This window comes from Mesoplodon bidens (assembly GCF_964165515.1).
Source record: "Mesoplodon bidens genome assembly, chromosome: 2".
Lineage (NCBI taxonomy): Eukaryota > Metazoa > Chordata > Mammalia > Artiodactyla > Ziphiidae > Mesoplodon > Mesoplodon bidens.
In genome coordinates, this window is record NC_138177.1 from 104,552,213 (window position 1) to 104,579,585 (window position 27,373).

At 36.2% G+C, this 27,373-nt stretch overlaps 1 protein-coding gene across 8 annotated transcripts in view; it reads left to right on the top strand.

Moving 5' to 3' along the window:
* The window catches only part of EVI5 (ecotropic viral integration site 5), a 250,785-nt gene that overhangs the window by 139,425 nt on the left and 83,987 nt on the right, over positions 1 to 27,373 (top strand). For 4 of the 8 annotated variants that reach the window (XM_081226567.1, XM_081226565.1, XM_081226569.1 and 1 more), the window contains 4 exons: positions 9,039 to 9,173; positions 13,096 to 13,236; positions 14,409 to 14,567; positions 22,123 to 22,269. In XM_081226567.1, coding sequence (XP_081082693.1) covers positions 9,039 to 9,173; positions 13,096 to 13,236; positions 14,409 to 14,567; positions 22,123 to 22,269 — 582 coding nt within the window. The remainder of the gene's footprint in view (positions 1 to 9,038; positions 9,174 to 13,095; positions 13,237 to 14,408; positions 14,568 to 22,122; positions 22,270 to 27,373) is intronic. The other 4 variants (XM_081226566.1, XM_081226571.1, XM_081226572.1 and 1 more) reach the window with 2 other exon arrangements.

The window sequence follows — 27,373 nt, forward strand, 5'->3', positions numbered from 1 at the left end:
AAACAGGTAGTTTACAGTGCACAGTAACATCTTTTAATGGTGGTAATTTGATGCCATTTCTGCCACTCACTGGTTGTGTGTCCTTGGACAAGTTACTTCTGCATATAATACAAATTTCTTGTCCTGTATATAATAATGGGTGATTGAGGCTTAAGTGAGTTGGTCCTCTAGAGTAATGCTTGGCATAGAATGAGTGCTTAATAAGTGGTAGCTATTATTAAGATTAGTATCAATATTACCATTATTTCATCATTTAATTCTACCAGCTTGCTTTGCCAATGGCATAAACTGCAAGTAATAAAACCCAAAACTTACAAGACCTAACGCTGGCAGGCAAAGTTTTTAATAGACTAAACATTGACAAGTATATCACTTTCCTGATCAAATTTAGATCTACATAATTTTGAACAGGGAGAATTGGAAATGGTAGAAATAAGTACCAAATAAGAGAATTCAATTGCAGAAGCTCTGAGTCAGTTGAAAGGGACCAAAAACCAAACAAGAACAATAAAACCTCTAATCAATAAGTTTAATCTTATTTATAAATTTATAAGATTTATTAGGGTTCTCCAGAGTAATGGAACCAATAGGACAGACACACACACATACACACACACACAGACTTACTGTAATTGGCTCATGCCATTATGAAGGCTGAGAAGTCCAATGATTTGCATTTTACAAGCTGGAGACCTAGAAAAGCCAATGATGTAATTCCAGTTGAAATCCAAAGGCCTGAGGGCCACAGAAGCTGAAGGTGTCAATTCCAGTCCAAGGGTAGGAGAAGATTGATGTCCCAGCTCAAGCATCAGGCAGGAACAGATCCTCCCTTTTTCTGCTTTTTGTTCTATTCAGGCCCTGAATGGATTGGATGGTCCCCACTCACATTGGAGAGGGCAGTCTACTGAGTCATCTGGAAACACCTTCACAGACACAGCCAGAAGTAATGTTTAATCTGGGCATCCCATGGCCTAGTCAAGTTGACATAAAAATTAACCATCACAAGTCCAACCCTTGTCAACTTGGCACCCATGTGCATCTCCTTAAACCATACTTAATCTCCAGGTAAAATAACAAGGTCATAATTCTGCATGACTTGATACAGTTATATCCTGAGCATAACCAAAAATGTACTAATGCATATCTCTGAAGGGAGGTAAAGTCCTTGAGTGACGTTTTCTCTTCTTGATATCCTGTAACTTAAATACTATACTGTAAATACTGTACTGTAAAACAATACTTAAATGCTGTAATATAAAGTCAGTGCATCTTATATTGCATGATAAGGGAATAAGAAGGGAAAGAAAACAGTTACAAACGTATTCATAGCAAAATTAGGAGGAAATACTCATGACAGTTACAGTCCTCATTTCTATAAGTGATCATGTGGTTGTAGCTAGTATTTGTAGCTGCCTTCTTCCACTACCCACTCTGTATTCCTTTGCCTTCAAAAAGCACCTCAGCTGGTCATGGTTCTTTGCCTGGTGGAGTGACCCAAATCTTCACTCCTGAATGATCTAGGCCATTAGTAATCCTTCCTGGATTGGGTTGTTGTAATTTTTTATTGACTTTAATCACAGGGCATGATAATACTAAGAGACACCCCAAAGGATCTCCTATGTTCCACATATATTCTTTCCTGATCTCCATTGTGGAGTAGTAGTCCACTTTCCTCTTGGTAGTCAGGATCAGTCAACCAGACCAGCACTGTAATTCCCTTTTTTGCCTATTGATTCAGATGTATGAGGACCCAAAGTGGTTGGGTGAGTCTTAACTTCCAGTTTACTGTCTCCTTGTGGAAGCATTCCTCCCTCAGGCACTAAGAGCTCTAGACCAGTAGAGCATAATGTTGCAAAGCAAACATTTTGTTGGTGAGTCTGTAGCAACAATAGTGTCACTCCTATTTTCACCCCTTGATTCCTGGATCTATGAATTATGGGAGAAACGGCACTGTATATTGGATAGTGATTCACAGCATATTCCTTCTTCTGGAGAACCTTACCCCAGCCCTGCAAGGTATTGCCACCTAGCTGGCACTGTAAATGAGTTTTCAAAAGGTTATTCTACCTTTCTGTCAAGTCAGCTGTTTGATATTAGGGAACTTGGTAAGACTGGTGGATTCCATGAGCATGGGCCCATTGCTCTACTTATTTTGCTATGAGGTGCACTCCTTGATCAGAAGCAGTGCTGTGTAGAATACCATCACGGTGGATAATGCATTCTGTAAGTCCGTGGATGATATAGTTTTAACAGAAGCATTGCATGCTGGGGAGGCAACTTCATATCCAGAGTAAGTGTCTGTTCCAGTAAGAACAAAACGCCCCTTTCCATGATGGAAGTGGTCCAGTGTGATTAACCTGCCACCAGGTTGTTGGCTGATCACCCCAGGGAATGGTGTCATATCAGGGGCACAGTGTTGATCTCTGTTGCTGGCAGATTGGACACTCAGCAGTGACGGTTGCCAGATCACCCTGGTGAGTGGAAGTCTGTGTTGCTGAGCCCATGTATAATCTCCATCCCAGCCACTATAGCTACTTTGTTCATAAGCTTATTGGACTTTCTGAGGAAAGAGGCTGACTGGTATCCACAGAATGGGTCAGTCCATCCAATTGATTTTTTAAATCCTCTGCTGAGGTCACCCTTTGGTGAGCATTCACATGGGAGACAAACATCTTCACCTTTTTAGTCTATTCAGAGAGGTCTGTCTACATACATCTTCCCCAGATTTTTTTGTCACCAGTTTTCCCTTCCTTTATGTTAAACCAAGGCATGTCCAGCATTTCCAGTTCACTCACTGTGGGCTGTGGGCCACCCTTTGGTCCACGTTTCAGCCAACCAACCAAACAAATGTTAGAGTTTTTTCTAAGTCCCTAAGTCATAGCATTAAATGCAGATTCTCCGTTCAGTGAGCCTATATCAATACTAAGAATTGATCCCAATAAAAATACTTTTTGTTCAGTAATGCATATGAATGTAATTGAATAGAGCTAATTGCTATGTACAGAATTGATAATGGGATAAAATTGGCTTAGTGGAGTTAGATTGATTCTGAATACTTTATTAAAGTGTACCAGTGCTTGTATAATTTTCGTTAAAATGTTTGTATTGATAAACATGGAATTAAAACTTCCTTAGACTCAAAAGGTAAGAAAACACCTACCTAGGCCAGGTGGTGGAATTGTAAAAATGCCTTCTACTACAATTTAGTATGAGATGTAACATAAAATACAGGTATACCTCAGATTGTGGGTTCAGTTCCAGATCACCGCGATATAAAGCAAATATCACAATAAAGTGAGTCACAAATTTTTTGGTTTCCCAGTGCATATAAAAGTTATGTTTACACTGTATTGTAGCCAAGAAGTATGCAGTAGCACTGTGCCTGAGAAAACAATGTACACACCTTAATTAAAAAATATTTATTGCCAAAAATGCTAACCATCATCTGAGCCTTCAGTGAGTTGTAATCTTTTTGCTGGTGTAGGGTCTTGCCTCAATGTTGATGGCAGCTGACTGATCAGGGTGGTGGTTGCTGAAGGTTGACACTTTCTTTAAAAAAAAAGCAAAGTGAAGTTTGCCACAGCGATTGACTCTTCCTTTCATGAACAGTTTCTCTGTAGCATGCAGTGCTGTTTGATAACATTTTGCCCACAGTAGAACTTCTTTCACTTTTGGGGTCAATATTCTCAAACCCTGCCACCGCTTTATCAACTGAGTATATTTAATATTCTCAATCCTTTGCTGTCATTTCAGTCATCTTCACAGCATCTTCACCAGGAATAGATTCCATCTCAAGAAACCGTTTTCTTTGCTTGTCTGTTAGAAGAAACTCCTCCTGCAAGTTTTACCATGAGATAGCAGCAATTCAGTCACATTTTCAGGCTCCACTTCTAATTCTAGTTCTCTTGCTGTTTTCACCACATCTGCAGTTACTTCTCGCACTGACTTGAACCTCTCTACGTCATCCATGAGGGTTGGAATCAACTTCTTCCAAGCTCCTGTTAATATTGGTATTTTGACCTTTTCCCATGAATCATGAATGTTCTTAATGGCATGTAGAATGGTGAATCCTTTCCAGAAGGTTTACAATTTACTTTTCCCAGATCCATCTAAGGAATTGCTATTTATGGCAGCTATTGCCTTACGAAATGTATTTCTCAAATTTTTTGAAGACTTGGAAGTTGGAATTATTCCTTGATTCATGGACTGCAAAATGGATATTGTGTTAGCAGGCATAAAAACAGCATTAATCTCATTTTACATCTCCGTCAGAGCTTTTGGGTGACCAGGTACATTGCCAGTGAGCAGTGATATTTTGAAAGGAATCTTTTTCTGAGCATTAGGTCTCAACAGTGGGCATAAAATAGTCAAACCATGTTGTAAACAAATGTGCTATCGTCAAGTCTTTGTTACCATTTAGAAAGCATAGGCAGAGTAGTTTTAGCCTAGTTCTTAATGGCCCTAAGATTTTCAGAATGGTAAATGAGCATTGGCTTCAGCTTCAAGTTTCCAGCTTCATTAGCCCCTAATAAGAAAATCAGCCTGTTCTTTGAAGCTTTGAAGCCAGGCATTGACTTCTCTTCTAGCTGTGAAAGTTTTAGATGGCATCTTCTTCCAATAGAAGGCTGTTTCATCTACATCAAAAATCTATTGTTGGGGCTTCCCTGGTGACGCAGTGGTTGAGAGTCCACCTGCCGATGCAGGGGACATGGGTTCGTGCCCCTGTCCGGGAGGATCCCACATGCCGCGGAGCGGCTGGGCCCGTGAGCCACGATCGCTGGGCCTGCGCATCCGGAGCCTGTGCTCCGCAACGGGAGAGGCCACAACAGTGAGAGGCCCGCATACCACACACACACACACAAAATCTATTGTTTAATGTAGCTGCCTTCATTAATGACTTTAGCTAGGTCTTCTGGATAACTTGCTGCAGCTTCTACATTAGAACTTAATGTTTCACCTTGCACATTTATGTTATGGAAAAGGCCTCTTTCCTTAAACCTCATGAACCAATCTGTTTTGGCTTCAAACTTTTCTTCTGCAGCTTCCTCACTTCTCTCAGCCTTCATAGAACTGAAGAAAGTTAGGGCCTTGGTCTGGATAAGGCTTTGGCTTAAGGGAGTGTCGTGACTGGTTTGATCTTTAATCCAGACCACTAAAACTTTTTCCATTATCAGCAATAAGGCTGTTTTGCTTTCTTATCATTTGTGTGTTCAGTGGAATAGCACTTTTAATTTTCTTTAAGAGGGACTTCCTGGTGGTCCAGAATCCGCCTTCCAATGCAGGGGACGTGGATTCGATCCCTGGTTGGGGAACTAAGATCCCACATGCTGCAGGGCAACTAAGCCCATGCTCCAGAACTACTGAGTCCGCGCACCTCAAGTAGAGAGCCCACATGCGGCAAACTACAGAGCCCACGCGCTCTGAAGCCCGTGTGCCACAACTGAAGAGAGAAAACCCACACGCCACAACTAGAGAGAAGCCCGCGCGCCACAACTAGAGAGAAGTTCACGTGCTGCAATGAAGAGCCGGCGCACCACAACAAAAAGATCCCGCATGCTGCAACAAAGATCCCGCGTGCCGCAGCAAAGACCCCGCATGCCACAACGAAGACCCAATGCAGCCATAAATAAATAAATAAATAAATATTTTTAAAAAGTCAGGATCATTGTCAAAAAAAAATATTTAAAAAAATTTCCTTTAAGAATTTTTCCTTTACATTCACAACTTGGCTGTTTGGTGCAAGAGCCCTAGTTTTTGGCTTATCTTGGCTTTCGACATGCCTTCCTCACTAAATTTAATCATTTCTACCTTTCGATTTAAAGTGAGAGACATGCAACTCTTCTTTCTCTTGAACACTTGGAGGCCGTTGTGGTTTATCAAATGGCCTGATTTCAATAGTGTTGTATCTCAGGGAATAGGGAGGCCCGAGGAAAAGGATGGGGGGAATGGCCAGTCTGTGGAGCTGTCAGAACACAAACAACGTTAGTAACACCAAAAGTCACTGGTCACAGATCATCTTAACAAATATAATAATGAAAAAGTTTGAAATATTGTGAGAACTACCAAAATGTGACAGACACTGACTTGAAGTGAGCAAATTGTTGGAAAAATGGCACTGATAAACTTGCTTGAAGTAAGGTTGCTACAAACCTTCAATTTGTAAAAATTGTAGTATCTGCAAAGTGCAATAAAGCGAGGAGCAATAAAACGAGGTATGCCTCTATTAAATAATACCCACTGTAAGCACTATTAACAATTGGATGGTGATATATAAGGCTATTGCGGTGGTTCAAAGAAAGAGATGAGAGCATAAATAAAAACAATGACTGCGAAGATGGAAAGGAGCAGACAAATTCAAGAGATGTGCAAGTTACTAAGACTTTGTGATTGATTTGGTATGGGTTGATTATAAGAGGGGAAGTTTTGACTTGGTCAGTTGTTAGATGGTGGGATCCTTAGCATATAGTAGTAAATACATGAGGAGGAAAAGATGAGGAGTCCAGTTTTGACATGTTGAATGTGAGGTGAGTATGAGGCTAAACAGATGAACAAAACCAGTAGGAAGTTGTGAATGTGAACCTGTAGCTTAATAGAAAGATCAGAGCTGAGAATATGGACTTGAGAGTCATCGCTTTCTATGTATCTGTATATCTGTCAGTATCTATCTATATATTTATTGTCCCTAGAGTTCCATTATTGTGTGTTCTTTCTTCCTCCCTCTTCCTGTCCCTCTTTCCCTCCTTTTTTTTTTTTTTTTTTTACTATTTTATAGATTCTTCCTTGGTGATCTCATCCACTGTCTGTATAGGCTTATACAGAGACAAAATCTGATACATACACACAGTATCTGATAGTGTCTTTATACAGACCGTATTAGTGGATGAAATCACATAGGAGGAATCTACAAAATAAAGTTAACAGGAAGATTGAGAAAAAACACAATATTGAAACCCTGGGGCCTACTGATTGATACACACAGACATATATACACACACATACACGTAGACATACATATGTATAATTAAGTAGTTCAGCTGACAGGAGACAGAGAAGTTATGAGGTAGAACCATGAAACAGTAATACCTCAGAATCTGAGGGAGGAGATATTTTTGAGTTGTCAGTTGTCTTAATTCCATAGACTATCTGGTGAAGGTAAGAGCTGAATTAAAGGGCTTTCCATTGAGTTTTTATATTTTTATTGGGTATTAATATTGTTAGCGATTAGAGCAGTTTCATCAAGGGATGAAGACTAAAGCTAGTTTGCAGTGGGTTGAGGAACAAATGGGAAATATGAGAAGAGAAATAGCATGTACACTATAGAATGTATTTCATTAACAATAGAAGATGATTAAAAGTTTTATAAATTTTATCAATAAAAATTTGTTCCCAATATTAGTACAGTTTTTTGTATACTTGGTTGGATCAGTTGGATTATACCAGATCAATGGTTTCATTCTCATTTTGGCCATTTGGGTTTGATGTATTCCTGGGGCTCTCCTGATAGAGTCTTGGAAAATAAGTGTGAAGTAACATAGAGCTTTAGATTAAAAGCAAAAAATTCTAGTATTACTCATAAAGTAACTATGATTAATTAAAGAAAAATCATGGCACCTGCATTTTGGATGTGGTCATTCCAAAATTGCCATTCTCCTATTTGGTAAGGTAAGTATTTGCTAAGGTGTTATACCTATTGCAGATGTACTTCTTGTATTGAAATATTGTTTTAATAGTATCAGAAAATTACTAGGAGAAATAACATGTAGTACACTGAATTAAAAAATTCTCATTTGCCTAATAAGTGAACGGTGCATTTTTAAAAATATCTTTTTGGGTAACTGGGGCAAGGGAGTACCATATGTTTTAATTAAGTATTTAATAGTTTTTAAATAGAGTTTTAATTTGATGTCTGTTTTGTTCCTAATGTATTGAAGAGTAAAAGGAACCATTCTTTACTTGTGCCAGTTCAGTGGGAGATTATTCCCTATGACTCTATGTTGGAATTTTGAGTTGTCGCTATTTTTTTTACTACGTGAATTAAATGTGAAGTGATTTTAGGCAGTCTTTTATAATGGTGAATTCAATATCTTTTTGCTTTTTTGAACAGCTTTGTGTAGAAACTAGTTTAAAAAAAGGAATTTCTTAAGTAGCTGTATTGGTATAAAGTAGGAAAGGAAATGGAAAGGTTTCATTCTTCCATGGCTAATTTCTTTATGCAACATTTTCTTTTTCTTTGCTTCCAGCAGTCATTTTCATGAGTATATTTAAATAGATCTACATTTCTAACAGCAAATACATTTTTATTCTTTTGGAATTTAGGATGGTTCACGTTATTGTGGATGCTTTGTTTTTATTTCTATTAGGTTAAAATAGAATTTTCAGTAAATATGTACTTGTCTTCTGTAGTCTGTAATGGTGCTGTCTAATAGTAATATATTGTGAGCCAGATATACATTTTAAAATGCCATGTTAAAAGGAGTAATTAATAAATAATAAAATTTTTATTTGATTAAATTAATATTTTGTTTAACTCGGCATTTGAAATATTATTTCAACATATAATCAGTATACAAGTTACTGAGATATTTTGCCTTTTTATTTCACACTAAACCTTCAAAATCCAGTTTGTATTTTACACTTAAAGCTTTTCTTAATTTGGACTTACCACATTTCAAGTGCTCTGTAACCATATATGGCTGGTGGTTACACTGTTGTACAGTTCAGGTCTATAGAGCTGGAACAAATTCTTAGTATCTGGATGGATGGACAGATAAAAAAAGATATTTATCTCCTATAAATTGGATTCAGTTAGTGTGATTGATTATGAACACCCAATAATATGATCATCTTTATAGATATCAAACCTGGAATTTTTTGTTCATTGGAAAGTTAATTGGAGGGGATAAGCTGGAAATATTAGGTGGATGGAACTTTTATGATCTGGTTGCCCTCAATAGTTGTATTGTGTAATTGCACTTATTTTTATTATATATACATATTCATACTTATGAAAAATTTCAGTGTATGTCTGTAACTTGTAGCATAAATGCAGTTCCAACTACAATGAAGATTTTGTGCTACAGCTAGAGAAGGAATTGGTCCAAGCCCGACTGAGTGAAGCTGAGTCTCAGTGTGCACTAAAGGAAATGCAGGATAAAGTTCTGGATATAGAAAAGGTAAGAACAACATAAATGCTTTCATTCCTGAATTAGAATGGGACATGTGATAGATACTTGTTAAGTACTTACTGAGCAGTGAAATTGGACTTGGCGTTTTTGCACATTAAAAATCTTACATATTATAAGAGAGGAAAGGAAAAAAATACATGATTCCCATTTATTCTTTATTGTTGCCATACTACTCAAAATGCCATATTTAGGGTAAAAATGGAGATTAGAGCCCTTTTAGAGGAAGACACCCAGGATAATTTTGACATGAATAATGTTTAAATGTTGGAGAAGGGAAACTTAGGGGATAGAAATTAACCATTGTCAAGATGAATAGTACTTACAGCATTTAGAATCACCCGACTGCAGCTGGTACAGTATCTCCCAGACTTCTTGTTTCTGAAATTCTGGGGGAAGTGGGACAATTTGAACTGTAACAGTCTACAAGGTAGTAATATTGCCTCTTGGCCATTGGCCCAGTACTAACCCTTTTTGTTTTGTTTTTTTTTTTTTTTTGCGGTACGCGGGCCTCTCACTGCTGTGGCCTCTCCCGTTGCGGAGCACAGGCTCCGGACGCGCAGGCTCAGCGGCCATGGCTCACGGGCCCAGCCACTCCGCGGCATGTGGGATCTTCCCGGACCGGGGCACGAACCCGTGTCCCCTGCCTCGGCAGGCGGACTCTCAACCACTGCGCCACCAGGGAAGCCCTGTTTTTTAGTATATAAAATATGCTGAAAGTTTTGTCTTAAGCACATTTCAATTAATGTAATTAAACAGAAGGCAGCAACTTCTAGAAGAATTAGATTTAGCTATGAAAAACTTGCCATATATTTGTTAATTTATGGAATACTTTTTGGGTCAATCCAGACCATAGTATATTTTTTAATTTAAAGCCTGTGCTGAACACAAGTAAAAAGAACTAAAAACATAATCACATTGGTAGTTTTTTTAAAAATGAAAATTACCATTTTTATCCCTATAGTATATAAATACATCATGTTGCTTTTATCCAAATAAAAGGTAAATTTCAAAAAAAAAAATCCACTGTGAAATTTACATTCTGACTAAGCACAAAAGTACACAAATATTAGGTCTAATCAGAAATTTCAGCTGACAAGTGAACATTTTTACTTTGAAATATATAGATCTGAGATATGAGTGAATATTTTGAAACACATTACAAATATACCTTGTTTTCATGTAAAAATAATTTTTTAAAGAAAAAAAAGAAATTAACCATCATCTTCAAATATTATAATACCTTCATCTGCAAGAGGTGTAGAAATAGACCAATACATAAACATTTCAGCAAAAATTTCATCTGAGTGTAACTGTTACAGCTTTCCAAGCTGCAAAAAAACCACCTCTGAATATATAGGAAGATCTTAGCTGGAGGTGTACTTACAGAAGCTAACTTACCTTTTTTCAGAGTTATTAAAGAACAGATTAGTAGTGGAAATGGAAATGATTTTAGGTTTCTTACAACCCTCTGACTTGAGAGTCTCTGTTCCAAATCACAAGCTCTGAATCTCTGTTTTCTCATTTATAAAATCATAGATGATTTGGGCTCTGTGTTGCGTTTGTTTCTTTGACCCTTGGGTAGTATCTAGCCATTGAGTCAAAAACTCATAAATAATGGACATGAAAGATACCCTCAAATTGTTCTTAACTGTTTCTTAATGAAATAGAATAGGGTATAACTACAATTAATAGTGGAATAATTTTGCTAGAAATCTACCTGCTATTTTTATATTATTTTTGGAAAACTTATTCTCCTGTTTGCTGAGAAAAAAGCTGGCAAGAATGCTGTAAAAATTGCCTAATTGAGAGTATTCTGGGCTCCATGATTTAGGTAAGAATCTGGATCTTTTAGTTTTGAATATTTGGTAGAAAGAAATGTCCTTGGGTCCAATTTAAAAATGAATTTTTTAAGTAGCTTTGTTGGTATTCATGTTATAGAGTAGAAAGGAAATGGGAAGGTTTCATGCTTCCTATGGTTAATTACTTCATGCAAGATACTTTTTTTTAATGCATATACAGTAAATTTCTGGTTTTCAATTGAGAAAATATTTCAAGTCCATCATAAAAATGTGTAGTTGGCAAGAATAACTTTATTCCATCATCTCTGTGGGCTAAAATCTTCATGAAATATTTCAGAGATAGAAAATTTCATAGACTCAGGACTTGAAATTTCAGTAGCACTTCAGTTTACCTAAGGAGCTTTTACTAGAGCCTAATTTAGGATTCTTTGGTCATTCCCCAGAGCAGTTTAATATGGCAACCCTATATCTTATGGTGGGTCTTTCAGCATGGTAGGAGATTAATCTAAATCTTGTACCCTTGAAGCAAATATTTAGGTCACCTTGGTGCTTATTTCTTGAATATTGATATAAACAGTGACTAATGTACAGATGTTTTACAGTCCCTTTTCAAAATGATATGCTCAGAAAATATAACAAAACAGATTTTGGACTATTCTCTTCCATAAATCTTTAAAACATAAATGATGTTCATGCTTTGTAGTCCTAATTAGAGGTTAGTATGTTCACTGCCATATTGAAAAACATTTTTAATCCTGTTGCTCCATAATTCTGATTAGTATTTTTTTTTTTTTGAGGTACGCGGGCCTCTCACTGTTGTGGCCTCTCCCGTCGCAGAGCACAGGCTCTGGACGCGCAGGCTCAGCGGCCATGGCTCACAGGCCTAGCCGCTCCATGGCATGTGGGATCTTCCCGGACCGGGGCACGAACCCGTGTCCCCTGCATCGGCAGGCAGACTCTTAGCCACTGTGCCACCAGGGAAGCCCCTGATTAGTATTTTATTAAACAAAACAGAGTTAAGACTTTCTGTGTCCTCAACATTAAGTACAGTTACCCTTATGCCTTCCTGGTGGGAATGTAAAACGTGCAAATGCTTTGGAAAAGTTTGACAGTTTCTTAAAAGTTAAATGTAGAATTACCATCTGATCCAGCATCTCTGTTCTTTCATATATACTCAAGAGAGTTGAAAACATATATCCACACAAAAACTTTTACATAAATGTTCATAGCAGTGTTATTCATGTAACCCCAAAGTGGAAACAACCCACATTTCCATCAGCTGATGAATGTGTAAATAAAATGTGGTATATCTGTACCATGGAATATTATTCGGCAATAAAAAAATGAAACTTGAAAACATGCTAAGTGAAAGAAGCTAGTCATAAAAGGCCATGTATTTTATGATTCCATTTATATGAAATGTTCAGAATAGGCAAATTCATAGAGACATAGATTAGTGGTTGCCAGGGGCTGGGGGTAGGGGAAACGTAGAGTGACTGCTAATGGTATAGGGTTTCTTTTGGGGGTGATTAAAATGTTCTGAAATTAGTTCGTGATGTTGGTTGCACAACCCTGTGAATACTCTTAAAACCACTGACTAGGGACTTCCCTGGTGGTGCAGTGGTTAAGAATCCACCTGCCAATGCAGGGGACATGGGTTTGAGCCCTGGTCCGGGAGGATCCCACATGCCTCAGAGCAACTAAGCCCGTGCACCACAACTGCTGAGCCCGCACACCCCAACTACTGAAACCTGTGTGCCTAGAGCCCATGCTCCGCAGCAAGAGAAGCCACCGCAATGAGAAGCCTGCGCACCACAACGAAGAGTAGCCCCCGCTTGCTGCAACTAGAGAAATCCCATGTGCAGCAATGAAGACCCAACACAGCCAAAAATAAATAAATTAATTAATTTTAAAAAACAAAACAAAACCCACTGACTAGTGTTTATTAAAAGGGTAAGTTTTATGGTTTGTGAATTATATCTCAATAAAATTAAGTACAGTTACATATGGGAGAAAACAGCTCATTATTTTGCTGTATTTTATTGTTAAAAATGCTGTATTGTATTCTTCAAATTAAAAAAAAATCCCCAATTAAATTTTCTTTGCTTTAGAGAAACAACTCCTTTCCTGATGAGAATAACATTGCAAGGCTTCAGGAGGAGCTCATTGCTGTGAAACTGAGAGAGGCAGAAGCTATTATGGGTTTAAAAGAACTTAGACAACAAGTCAAGGATTTAGAGGAACACTGGCAGGTATATCAAAATATTTTGTGTGCTTTAAAAAAGAAAGGTGAAACCTGAATATCCATATTGTGTGAATTTGAAGTAGTTAATGACCAACACTAGGATCTGAGTTTAAAGTGAGAAAGACCCTGTTTAATACACAAAACTGAGAGCATTTATAAATTGAAAGTATCTTTAAGCTTTTTCTCCCTTTCTGATTCTTATAAGTAAGTAAAAGATAAAATAGAGATCAAGTCATATTTTTATTGTGTTGTTATACCATTGTGATTTGTGTAACTTTTTCTAAAGAACTAAAAGAAAATACTTCTTTATATAGTACTTATTTCTTCTCCTGTTGATATTAAATTCATTGGTCAGTATGAAACATCAGAAGGGTGACATCAATATAAATTTGTTTATGAATTTGTAACTTCTTTTGAAAATGGTTTTCCCACAAAATAAAACAGACATTTATTTAGTTATACGCCCACAAATTTATTCACATATGAGGGAAACTATTGATCAGTAGCAAAAAAAAAAAAAAAAAAACCAACCCAGAATCTATAAGAGAGAAGGGAGAGAGGAAAGAAAAAAAAACACACACATCATTTTAGAATAGTGATCTTGGTATGAATTTGGGATGGGGGATGCATCTAGCAAAGACTGAAGTCAGTCCTTCACGTTGCCATGGCTTTTTTTTTTTTTTAAGAAGTATCAGGTGGCATTAGAAATTAGAAACAAATGAAACAAAACTGTCCTTCACCACAGATATTTTGAGAACACTGCTCTTAACTTCTAATATTGTTTCCTTAATTCGTGAAGGGCCCAATTTTCCCCTTTTCTTGGGATTTCATTACAAAATAATGTAAAAATCTCTCAGAAAAAAAATAGGGTGAAAAATGTATTCTTTACGATAATTAATCCACAGTATAAAAAATATTTGAACTATATCTGAGTTTATATCCCAGATCTGCCACTTACTGGCTGTGTGACCTTTCTGAAGTTACTTACTCACAATTTCCATTTTCTTACCTCTATATTGAAAATAATAGTGTTTAACTTTTAAGATTTTCTGGGGATTAAATAAAATGATTCATATAAAGTGCCTTATACAGTACTGGGCCTGAAATAAGTGCTTCGTTAAGTTGGCTCTTACTGTAATACTGGGAATATTTGTTGTGATATAATTTTTTGTATTTCAGCGCCACTTAGCTCGTACTACTGGGAGATGGAAAGACCCACCTAAGAAAAATGCTGTGAATGAGTTACAAGATGAACTGATGACCATTCGACTTAGAGAAGCTGAAACACAGGCAGAAATAAGAGAAATAAAACAAAGGATGATGGAAATGGAAACACAGGTATAATGGGAAAGCCTAATAGCTTTAAAAAATGCTGTTAGCCCATTAAAAGTTTATGCACAAATTGTATCATCCTTAGAACAGAGCCAAAAGGTGGACATATGAAACTGTCTAGACTGCAGTTTTCTAGCCCAGATACAAAGGGCTAAAACTGTATTCCTTGACAGCAGAGATTTAATATCTTCTTTGACTCTTGCAACAAAGTTTAAACAAGTCATAAAACTCTATATGACTTTGTTTCATTGTTGTACAACCTGAAAGGGAATACTCATGTTGAGCAAAATTTCTTAACCTCAACAATATTAACACTTGGGACCAGTTAATTCTTTATTGTGAGACTGGCCTGTGCTTTGTAGTATGTTTAGCAGCATCCTTGGCCTCTCTACCTACTACCATATCCCTCTACTCTCTACTCAGTAGCACCACGCCCCTGGCACATTGTGACGGCCGAAGGACGGCCGAAAGCATCTCCACACATTGTCAGATGTCCCCTGCAGGGCAGAATTGCCCCTGGTTGAGAACCACTGATGTAGAATATAATGTGAATGATGCTTCCTAAAGTTGTGTAATGTGGTGACTCTGAGCAGTCAATTCCGAAATTACACTTCTTTCTTCTCAAGTCCCCTTTTCTCTAATAAATCTTATCTCAAATATGCTTGACTTAAGATCTGCAAAGTCCTTTTTATGTAACCCATTTACATTATAAAAGTACCTTTGGTACATTTGGTTTTTATGTGGTACATCTATGTGGACTATATTCTTTATTCTCTGTAATGTTATTCAGTTTTCAAAATACTTATTCAGTCAGTAGGGGGCATAGTTAACTCATATATCATTCTGTATACTTACTGCAAAGTGATTATCCCAAACAGACTCATAGAGAGAGAGAGAGAGAACGAACTGATGTTCATCAGAGGGGAGAAGGATTGGGGTTGGGAGAAATAGGTAAAGGGGATTAAAAGGTACAAACTTCCAATTATAAAATAGTTGTCATGGGGATATAGTATACAGCATAGGGAATATTGTCAATAATATTGCAATAACTTTGGACAGTGATGTTATCAGACTTACTGTGGTGATCAATTTGCAATGTATATAAATGCCATACCATATGGCATTTATATGTCACTACATTGTATACCTGTAACTAATATGTCAACTGTGCCTCAATAAAAAAATTAAAAATACATGGAAGATATTTTAAAAAATGATTATCCCAACTTGAACATGGAAATGATTATCCCAACTTGAACATGGTAATGTGGATATGTAAATCCTTTAGATTAAATGTATCTTGTTTTACATTGTTCAAAGTTATTTTCTTGTATTGTTCATTGTAATTAAAAATAACAGTAAGATTATGAAAAGTAGAAATCCAGCTTTGTGATGGTAAGTTTTATTTTTATAATCAGATTTTATCTCAGTATAGATATTAAAGATGCAAACACAACTTTTAAGCCAGTATTCAGGATTTATTTCAGAGTGACTGTAGGTAAATGGATCAAACTCAGCAAATGTGGTTTTGGGAACTTGTGACTACAAAGCAGTATGCAGCCATCAAAGATCTTACACTTAAAGAAAAAAAAAATCTTACAATTGAGAAATCAGGCATGCACAAACTATTTAATATAATTCACTATGTGAGATAATCAAGGTTAACTAAATTTACTGTGGTAATCATTTTGCAATATATGTAAGTCAAGTTATTATGCTGTCCACCTTAGACTTATACAGTGCTATATGTTAATTATATCTCAGTAAAACTGGAAGCAATATATAATTCAGAAATTTGTAAGTAGAGAGTTAGATAGAAATTGCTACGGAGAACAGGACAGGACAGTTAATTGCAACTTGGTGGTTTGGAGAAAGGCTTCCTAAGGAATTTGTATTTTGTACTGTGCCTGACTAATGAGCATGGCTCCTAAATGTCAGTGCATGTACTGGTGATGATCCATGAAATTTTCTCATTGCAAAGTGAGGAAAATAAATACAGATAGTGTCGTGTGATGTTAATGCTGTATTAGTCATCTAAAGAATATTACATCAAACACCCATGTATCCAGCATCCAGATTAAGAGATAGGTCCTTGTTGATACATGTAGCTCCAGTTCTTTCATTTTAATGACTTTTAGAAAAGGCCACCTGATAAGTATACCTTGGTTTATGGGGCCACTTTCCTTTTCGTACCGATTTTTGCTATTACAAACAGGGCTGCTCTGAGCATTCTTGCATGTTTTCTTGTGTATATCTCTAAGAGTTTCTTTAGTACAGGGGTTCTTATCTTTTTTGTGCGCCATGAACCCCTTTGGCAGTCTGAAACCTATGGACCCCATCTCAAAATAATGTTTTTTAATGCATAAAATACATAGGATTCCAAAGAAAACCAGTTATATTGAGGTACAGTTATCAAAATGCTAAAGAACAAGTTTGTAATATGGAATGCAGACAGAGACATATACAACATATTCCCATTGCAGGAATCAGGTTTTTCATAATTTAGATTTTTTTGTACCTAAATTAGATTGTGCTATAATTTTCCTTTTGGGGGAGCCTTTTATCTGGTTTTGGCACCACGGTAAGCTGGGTGAATGAGTTGGGTTGTATTTAACTTTTTCTGTTCTCAGAAGTTTTATGTAAGATTGAAATTACCCATTACTTGAATATTTGCTGGAATTCATTCCTTTTTGGGGGGGGCAGGCGGTATGTGGGATCTTAGTTTCTCGACCAGGGATTGAACCCGTGCCCCCTGCAGTGGAAGTACGGAGATCACTGGACCACCAGGGAAGTCCCTGGAATTCACTCCTTTAAACAGTCTTGCCTTTTTGTTTTGTTTTGTGGGTGTAATAATTATTGATCCTAGTTGTTGAAGGGTTATAGATCTTTTCAGGTTTTCTGTTTCTTTTTGAGTCTGGTGCTGTAAGATGTGGTAAACTTCTTCAAGACTTTTTAAGAAAAGAAAGAAGGCACAAAAAAACACTATTAGGAATGAGAAAAAGGGACATAAATATAGATCCAGTGAAAATATTTTTTAAAAACATACTCTGAACAAGTTTAAGTGATACATTTGAAATTTGAGTATTTAGATGAAATGGGCAGTTTCCTAGGGAAATATGATTTGACTTGATGTGATTTTTGCTTTGTTTTTTTCTTGAGCTTCTGGGACCTGTGAATTTGTGACTGCCATGAAATTTGGAAATTTCTGGGTCATTATTTCATCACATATTTCTTCTCCCACACTCTCTTCTTCAGGGATTCCATTTACACTTATGTTAGGTTGTTTGATGTTGTCCAGCAACTCTTGGATGCTCTATTCTTTTCCCTCCCATTATTTTTTCTCTTTGTATTTCAGTTTCTATTGACTGACATATTTCTCTTGATTTATCACTAAGTTCACTGATTCTTTCCTCCAATTTGTGAGTTGTCTGATGAGCCGTTGAAGGCATTCTTTACACCTGTTAACTGTGTTTTTTACTTCTAGTATTTCTGTTTAATTCTTATAGTTTTCATTTCTTTGCTGATATTACCTATCTGATGTTGCATATTTTTCACCTTTCCCATAGAGCCCTTATTTTAAATTCCCTGTCAGATAATTTCAATATCTGTGTCATATATGAGGCTGGTTCTTTTGATTGCTTTATCTCTTGGAAGTGTTTTGTTTTTTACCTTTTCCTATGCTGTGTAATTTTTTGTTGAAAACTAGATGTGTATCTTGTGTAGAACAGTAGACTAAGGTAAATAGTTTCTTGCCTGGAAATGGGTACATCTTTCCTTCTACTAGGTCTTTAATGTGGGGGATTTGAGTTAATATAGTCAGGAGTTGGGCTGGTTTGAGGTTTGTTGTTTCTGTGGTTACCCTCATTGCACCACGGGCTTCAAATTCCTCTAGCAATATCTTATTTTTAGATCAGGGGCTGGTTTGCCAAAGGGTTTTCTTAATATCTTTAGGTCTTCCCTTTGTACAGTACTTCAGGGGGTCAGTCCCCAGCAGTATTCCACTGTTACTTGTTACAGGAAGTTGGAGGGTCAGAGAACACTTCTGCCCTATTGTTCTGATAAAGCCTCAGTCTTAGGCTGCATCATGTCCCTGGATCTGGGGTGTTTGGTCTCATTAGTGCTACTGTCCTACCCCCAAGCTATAGTCCTGCCCCCTCCCCAGATGCACTGGTTTTCCCCGTTCCCCAGATGCACTGGTTTTCCCCGTGCCCCAGAGACAACAATATTTGTTGTCCTGCTCCAAGCAGATTAAACCTTTTGTTCTGTGGAGGAGATAAGCAAGGATTTGTGCCCCTCACATATCAGCTGCTTTCCCCCTCCCTGCGGCCTGTACCATGGAGATCTCTTTCTCAGGACTCTCCGCAATCTTTTTTGTGTGTACCTGTTGGGGTCCATGAGGGAAAAGTGTATGAGTTTATGCAGTCTATTCTCCCCACGGGCTCCACGCTCTCTAGCCAGCCCACACTTGAGCTCCACCAATTCAATGTTTATTCTAGCTGAATTATTCTTAACAGCTTCTAGCAGCATCTGTCCTGTCTCTTAGATTTTGAGCTAGTTGGTTGTCCTGTGACCTCACCTCTCTGGATTCAACATTAGTTGTGAACTTAGAGTTTGGCTGGCTTTTTTTTTTTAATTGAAAAGGTGGAAGCAATGTTCTTTCTGATTCTCTACACCCCCAATCAGAAATCAAAAGTCTTTATTATGATGTATTTGAAATGATTTTATTTTGTATTCTGTTTCTTTCTATGTGTTTTCTTCCTTTCTTGCTTTTTATTGGATTTAGTTTTTTTCTTTCTCCTTCTATTAGTTTGACTTTTATAATTCCTTTTCTTTTCTATTAGTGTTTATTACCTGAAGGAAAAAAAAAAAGGAAGAAAATGCTTGCCTGACTGAACAAAGTCTAAAGTTATTAATTATCTCTGTCATTCTTCCAAACTATATAAGGGCCTTAGAATAACTCCATGTGTTCTTCTTACATCTTATGATTATTGTACATTTTTTATATCTCCAAATTCCTAGGCATTATTATTGTTTTATGGAGTCAGTACTCCTGTGGATTTGTCTACTTGCATGCCAATTTTTTGCTCTCTTCTTACTTTTATCAAACAGTTTCTTTCCAGTTTCGATCATGAGTTGTAAACTCTCTCACTTTCTTAAAATAAATGTACTTTTCTCTCACTCTTGTATGTTGTTAGCTGAGTATACTTTCATAGGATGAATTTTTTTTTTAAGCACTACCAATTTTTCCTGTTGAGATGTCTGCTGGATATTTCACTTTCCACCTTCACAGATACTCAGTTTTCCCCTTGATTTGCCTCTTCTTTTCTTTAGCATTTTGTAAGTTTTGTTATAATGTATTTTGATGAGGCTTTATTTATGTTGATATTTATCCTGTTTGGGACTAGTTGTGCTTCCTGAGCTGTAGATTCATATGTAGTTGTTGTTGTTGTAAAAGATTCCCAACTATTACCATCTTCTTAGGCCATCGTGTCTCACTTTTTTTTCTGCAACACCTGTTAGGTATATTTTATCCTGAAACACCTAATAGGTGTATTTTATATCCCCTTATTCTCTTTTCTGTGTCTCAACATAATTGAATTTTTAACAGCAGTGTCTGTTAATTTTAAAAATTATATTTGGTTATTTTTCAAATTTGCTTAATGTTTTTTTGACAGTGACCTGTTCTTTGTGTTTTTGCTTCCTCTTTTTATGTCTATGTCTAATAATTTTAAACATAAACTATTTTGTATAAAGCCCTTATGTGATTATTTTACTATCTAGAGTTCTTAAAAATCTATTCTTGCTATTTATTTTTTTGTCTACCATTTCTCACTCATAGTCAATTCTTGGATTTTGTTTATGTGTAAGTGTTTTGTTTTGTAATTTTGGATCATGGAATGGTATTCAGGGGTGTAGGGAGGAGTTTTGTCTGGGGGAATTCTTTGCAGCTTATGTTGAAGTTGTGTCCCTCTGAAGTATTTGTCTTAATGGTAGGAGGTAAGACAGTAAAAAGAGGTTGTGGAACATTTTGAATACAGTACTAAGAAATTCACTCTTAATTTTGTAGACAGACAGTGTTCATTGATTGAAAGTGAGAAAGAAGGGGGTGACATAGAGGATGGTCTTAGGAAGGAGGCATTTCTTCTGTGAGTCAGGAAGATGAGTAGTGAAGATGAAGAAACCTGGAAGTGGTAGAAAGTTTTAGAGCTTAAATCTATTGAATGATCCAGATTTTAAAGTTAAAACTGGAGGCAGGATCATCTTCATAGAGTGAGATAGAATAGGTTTAATAATAGTAACAACTGAGTATTAATTATTAAATGTCTTAAATTTCAGGCATTAGGTGAGAACTCCTTCCATAAACTTTTCTCACATAATTCTCAAACACAGCCTTAAAAGACAAGCAGTACTATCTACGGTTCTGTCAGTGTACTATAATTTGATGGCATTAGTTAACTTGACCAAGGTTGAAGAACGATTAAATGAAGAGCCTAATTTTGCCTGTCTTTGGTTATGAAAATCCATACTGTTTCTTTCAGGCCTCTAATAGAATAATTTAGCGTTGAGAGGATTCAAGCTGGGTCAAGCCTGAATGTGGAAACTACCTCATGTCAGTAAATTCAAGATCTATAACAAGATCCTATTGTACAGCACAGGGAACTATATTCAATATCCTGTAATAAACCATAATGGAAAAGAATATGAAAAAGAATACATATATAAAAAACTGAATCACTCTGCTGTACACCAGAAACTAAACTACTAAACTAAAACTACATTGTAAATCAACTATATACTTCAATAAAAATAAATAAATAAACAAAAGATCTATTTTTTTATCATGTCCTATAGTTATAATACACTAAGCAGCTAGCATGTATTGAGTTCTTACTATATATTAAGCTCTGTTAACATGTATTATCTCATTTAATTCTAAAGACAACCAAGTGAGAAATAGATCATATTTTTATGTACATTTTTCAAATAAGGAAATAGAAACTAGATATTAACTAGTTTGCTTACTCACCAAATAGCAAGCCAGAATTCAAAACCAGTCCATCCTCCATAAAAACAGACTGTGCTATGTACATTTTAGGAATATAGAAGTTCATGTGATACATTTTGTGACATCAAAAAGTTTACAGTCCAGTAAGTGGTGATGATACCTTTTGATTAGTCTGTGCTTTCTTTTGGGAACTGGAAAAGGGAGTTAAGTTCATCGTATCACATCTATTTTATACCAAATTGCCTATTTCAGAAATTAAATACCTATAAGTTCTATGTAAGCATCCTTATAGTTTATAGATATTTATTGTATAAATGGTAAATGGACCTCTAATGAGAATTTCTAATATGAACCTTATGCATCCTTTTGGAGTATTTGATTCTTAAGGCAGTTTTATAATTTTTTTATGCATTTAACTATTTGTTGAATAAAATAGGTCTATAACTGATAATAATTTTAAGAATATTGTTGAGGCATAATATGCGTAGGTAGAAATTTATAAGTTTTTTCAGGCCTTTTATCTATACTCTGAGTATTTATATTTTTAATTATTAGAACCAGATCAATAGTAATCATCTTCGAAGAGCAGAACAAGAGGTGATCCATCTACAGGAGAAGGTGCAGTATCTTTCTGCACAGAACAAAGGACTACTTACCCAATTAAGTGAAGCAAAGCGCAAACAAGCAGAGATTGAATGCAAGGTAAATATATCATTTAGCAAGTTTTTGTCAATATAATAATACTTTTTTTGTTTTTGTCTCATCATTGAGTACATTATCATAAAACCAAAAAAAAGCTAGTCTTACTTCCTACTTTTCCTGAAGTTACTTTGGCAGTTGCTTTCAGGCCAGGTTAGCTCATCTTGCTCTGGGTGGATTTCAGGCAGGAAACTTCATTTTCAACCACTTGGTTAAATGCCAGTGCAGGAAATTAAGTTAACCAAGTGGTTGAAGATTGGTATCTCTTTTTACCCATAGCCTTTAAAACCGAAGCTTTTAGTGTCTTAACCAAAAAGATAGGTAATTTAGAAGGGTTGGGGCAACTCTGCTTTTATTGGTACCTTATTGGCAGGCTGTCAATATTGATATATGTTTTCTGGCTAGAGAGCAAAAGAAGTGTGTGTGTACCAGTGGGTTGGGAAAATTGTGTACATTTCACATTGCTATTTTAATCAGTTTTTAAATTTTTTGTGAAGTGTTTAGATTTGTAAAACATGGAAAAGTTTTTGAATGCAAGTATGTTTTTTCCTTTAATAAATTTACAATATAGTAATGGTGAGACAGAAGGGGAGGTTGGGAAATGGGGTGGAAGGAGAGGGACTGTGTGTGTGTGTGTATGTGTGTGTGTGTGTGTGAAGTAACTAAAGAGAAGACTGTGGTGTGAACATTAGAATGGATTACTGAGGGCAAGTAATGGGATTTTAAAAATAAACTAGACATCCATCTTTCCATGGTGAGGTAGTAGGAATGATGCCCTTTAAAGATTCCAGCCTTATTATTCTATGATAAGAAATAAGACTTTCAATGGCACATATAAAGCTGTAATTCCATCAACTTGTTCTGGTGTCATTAAAAACCAAGAGTGAAGCTTGAGTGGTTTATCAGTGTCACTGAAATCCAGAGATGAAATTACATCCTAATAAATATGCATGGCTCTTACAATTTACACTGACAGAAATCTGTAGGCAGTACTGAAGTTTGTACTGACATAAGAGTAGTCCCTCTTGAAGGATGTGACTAGGCTTTTATTTTTGGCCTCATCATGCAGCTTGTGGGATCTTAGTTCCTGGACCAGGGATTGAACCTGGGCCACAGCAGTGAAAGCGCCAAGTCCTAACCACTGGACTGCCAGGGAATTCCCTAGACTAATTTAAAAATAAAACGATGTGACATGAGGTTACATCAGTTTGCTTTATCATACTAATATCTGTTTGAGTTTTTTGGTGCTATAGTGTCTGTGCTGACTTACTTTTAATAGAGAATTAAATTTAGTCTTTTTTATTATGGGTATAAGTTTTCCTTTAAACATGTTGTTAACACTGTTACTGGATTTAATATTGCTCCTCAAATGCCTTAGCACCTTTTAATCAAAGTAAAGTATTCTTTGGAAATAAATACTTGGGGAGGGAGTTTGCTGATGAAAATAATTGTTTTCTTTGAATTTATCTAAGTAATGGGCTCAGATTCAGAATTTTCAGAACCGATATGAGATTTTATTTAATTTTAACTTTTCATTAATAACTTTGTAAAGTATGTTACAGATACTGACTCTGAGATCTCCCCCATGTTTTAAGGTGTATATTGATTTATTCAATCTTTTTAATGCCTTTTGCAGATTTCAAGAATGATCAGTGTTGTCACCCTAGCATCTAGTACTTTCTGGTTAAGTGTATGTATTTTACTTTGTCATGTTGGAACAATTCAGCAACAAACCTAACTTTTTCAAGTGAACTAGTCCTTCAGTTATATAAATCTGATTCATTTTCATTTAGTTTTATATGATTATAGCTTATGATTTGCTGGTAAGTAATTATTAAAGCTCATGTTATTTTCATTGATGTAAAGTATGTCAGGATACTGTTTTTAATATTCGTGTTATTTTCCCTCTATAACTGAATTTGAATGTTTCCACTTAAAGATGAAACAGTACAAGTCTAAGACTCCTAATACGAAAATCCAGAACACTGAAACCTAAACATTTTCATAAATTTCACACAAATCCATTTGGAAGCAAAACCAGATTTGAATTAATTTACAGCCATTTATAATTTTTATTTATCCCATTTGGTGTGGGTATTTATACTTCACTGCTTCATTGTGTTAAGCATTGAGCATGCTCTTTCATTATGGATGCTGCCTTAGATCCCACTGGAGAGTACAAACGTTTGGTTTATGCACCTTACTACTCTTAGAAAGTCTAAAAAATCTGAAATTCCGTAACACACCTGGCCCTCAGGATTTCAGTAATAAGATTGTAGGATTCCTACAAAAATCTAAATTTGAAGATTATAGAAAGATTTTATATTCTCTATTCATATACAACATAAAATTGTGTAATAAATAATGTTAAGTGAGGAAAGCTGAGCAAAGTATTATACTATGATTATAATATTGTGCATATATGGAATAATCATAGGAAGAAAAAAAGAAATTAAACCTATTGCTTATATTTCATATACATTTTACTTATTTATTTTTAAAATATTTATTTATTTGGCTGCGTCGGGTCTTTGTTGCGGCACACGGGGTCTTTGTTGCCGCATGCAGGATCTTCACTGCGGCATGCGGGCTCTTTGGTTGCAGCATGTGGGATCTAGTTCCCTGACCAGGGTTCGAACCTGGTCCCCCTGCATTGGGAGCACTGAGTCTTAGCCACTGGACCACCAGGGAAGTCCCTCATATAAATTTTAGTAGCTTAATACTTACACATTTTTCATAATGCTTTGATATTTTTAAACTAAAATATAAATGAAAGCATTCCCCTTTTAGTCTCTTCCTGACCCTACCACATACCCTTTTATTTTTTTCTCAGGTAACTGCTTTTATTATTTTCTGATAAGTTCTTTTAGAGTTTCTTTTAGGCAGATACTAACAAAAGTGTATACTTTTAGAAATATACATTTTTATACAATTAAAAGTGTATACTTCTTCTCCTCACTTTCTTATGTGAAAGTTAGCAGACAGTAATATATTCTACTTTTTGCTTTTTTTGGTGGTTTTTTTTTTTTTTTTTTTTTTTTGGCATAAACGCGGGCCTCTCACTGTTGTGGCCTCTGCCATTGCGGAGCACAGGCTCTGGACACGCAGGCTCAGCGGCCATGGCTCACGGGCCTAGCCACTCCACACCATGTGGAATCCTCCCGGACCGGGAAACAAACCCGTGTCCCCTGCATCGGCAGGCAGACTTTCAACCACTGCACCACCAGGGAAGCCCTTGGTGGTATGTTTTGTAGAGCTTTCAATTATCAGTGCTTAAAGAATCTCCTCATTAGTTTCTAAGGTACATTGTTTTCCATTGCATGCATATACTATAGTATACTTAACTAGGTCCTTATTGATGGGCACATGGGTTGTTCCCAGTGTTTTGCTACTACAAGCAGTGTATAGTGAATAACTTTGTACATACATAATTTCAGATGTATAGAAATATATCTACACATTCCTGTAGGATAAATTGCTTTAAATTTGATTGTTTGGTCAATTGTACTTTCATAGATTTTGTCAAATTACCCCGCTTAGGGTTGTACCATTTTGTACTTTGACCTGCAGGGCATGATAGTACCAGTTTCTTCATCATGTTACTTGCAAATTGTGTAACCACATCTTTTCATTTTAAATAGATGTAATTTATATGTTCTAAGACAGTGATTTTCAAATAGGGATAGGAAGAGGTGAGATTATGAGACTTTAAAGAATGATGGCATCTATCAGTACTTACATATATGTCAAATATTTGGGTGTCTTCTATTTGTCGGTTTTTCTTGTAGGCATTGGGGATACTGTAATGGAGAAAGTGGGCATAATGTTTAGTGAGACAATAAGTAAAAAATAGGAAAGATCATTAGTAATGATGTACTGTAGAGTGAGAGGTTAGGGGAAGTGGTAATTCAGATTGAATGCCAGGAGATGGTAGCAGAGCTGGGACCTGAAGAATAAGAAAGAAGCAGCCATATGAAGAGTCGGAGGAAGATCTTTGCATGAAAAGGGTCAGAGTTCAAGACCCAAAAGCAGGAAAGAACTTGGTTGCTGAGTCTCATGTATAATGCAGAGCTGAATGAGATAAAGTCAGGGAGGTAAGCTAGGACTCCACTTCTTACTATGTAGATTTTTATAGGCCATGGTAACAAGTTTGAGTTTTACTCTTAAATGCTGTGGGAGGCCACTAAAAGGTCTTAAGCAGGAAAGAAACATGATATATTTTTTGATTTGCTATATTTGCTTCAGTTTTTTTACTTTTAATTTTGAAGTAATTTTATGTTTACAGTGAAGTGGCAAAGATAGTACAGAGTTCCCATATACCCTTTAATCAGCCCCTCGTAATTTTAACATATTACATAACCATGATGCATTTATCAGTACTAAGAAATGCACATTGGTATAATGTTATTACTAAATTACAGACTTTATTCAGATTTCCCCATCGTGTCTCATTCTTCTTTGATCTGCAACAGTTTCTCAGTGTTTTCTTATCTCTCGTTACTTTGACTATTGAAGAATACTTGTGAGGTATTTTGTAGAAATCTTTCAGTTTGGGATTGTCATATGTTTTCTCATCCTTTGACCAAGGTTATGTATTTTAGGAAAGTATACAGAGGTGAAGTGTCTTTCTCAGTGCATCATATCAGGGACATACTGTTTTGATATGTCTTACATCTAGTGCTGTTAACTTTGGTCATTTGATTAAGTTGGTTATCTGCCAGCTTTCTCTACTACAAAGCTTTTCCCCCCTCATATTCTGTCCTTACAAACAAGTTACTGAGCCTAGACAATGGTCTGAGTGGGGGAAAGGGCATTGAGCCACGACTCCTGAAGGAAAGAGTATCAAAGAACTTGTGGGCATGTGTTAAGACCACCAGAGCAGGACAATAATTAATAAGTATTTGGAGGAACTATTTTGAATTTATGCAAATATCCTTAAGGTTTCAGCAACTAATTCTATTTCATTTCATTTCATTCATTCATTCATTCATTCATGGCTGCATTGGGTCTTCGTTGCTGCACGAGGGCTTTCTGTAGTTATGGCGAGCAGGGGCTACTCTTCGTTGCGGTGCACGGGCTTCTCATTGCGGTGGCATCTCATTGTGGA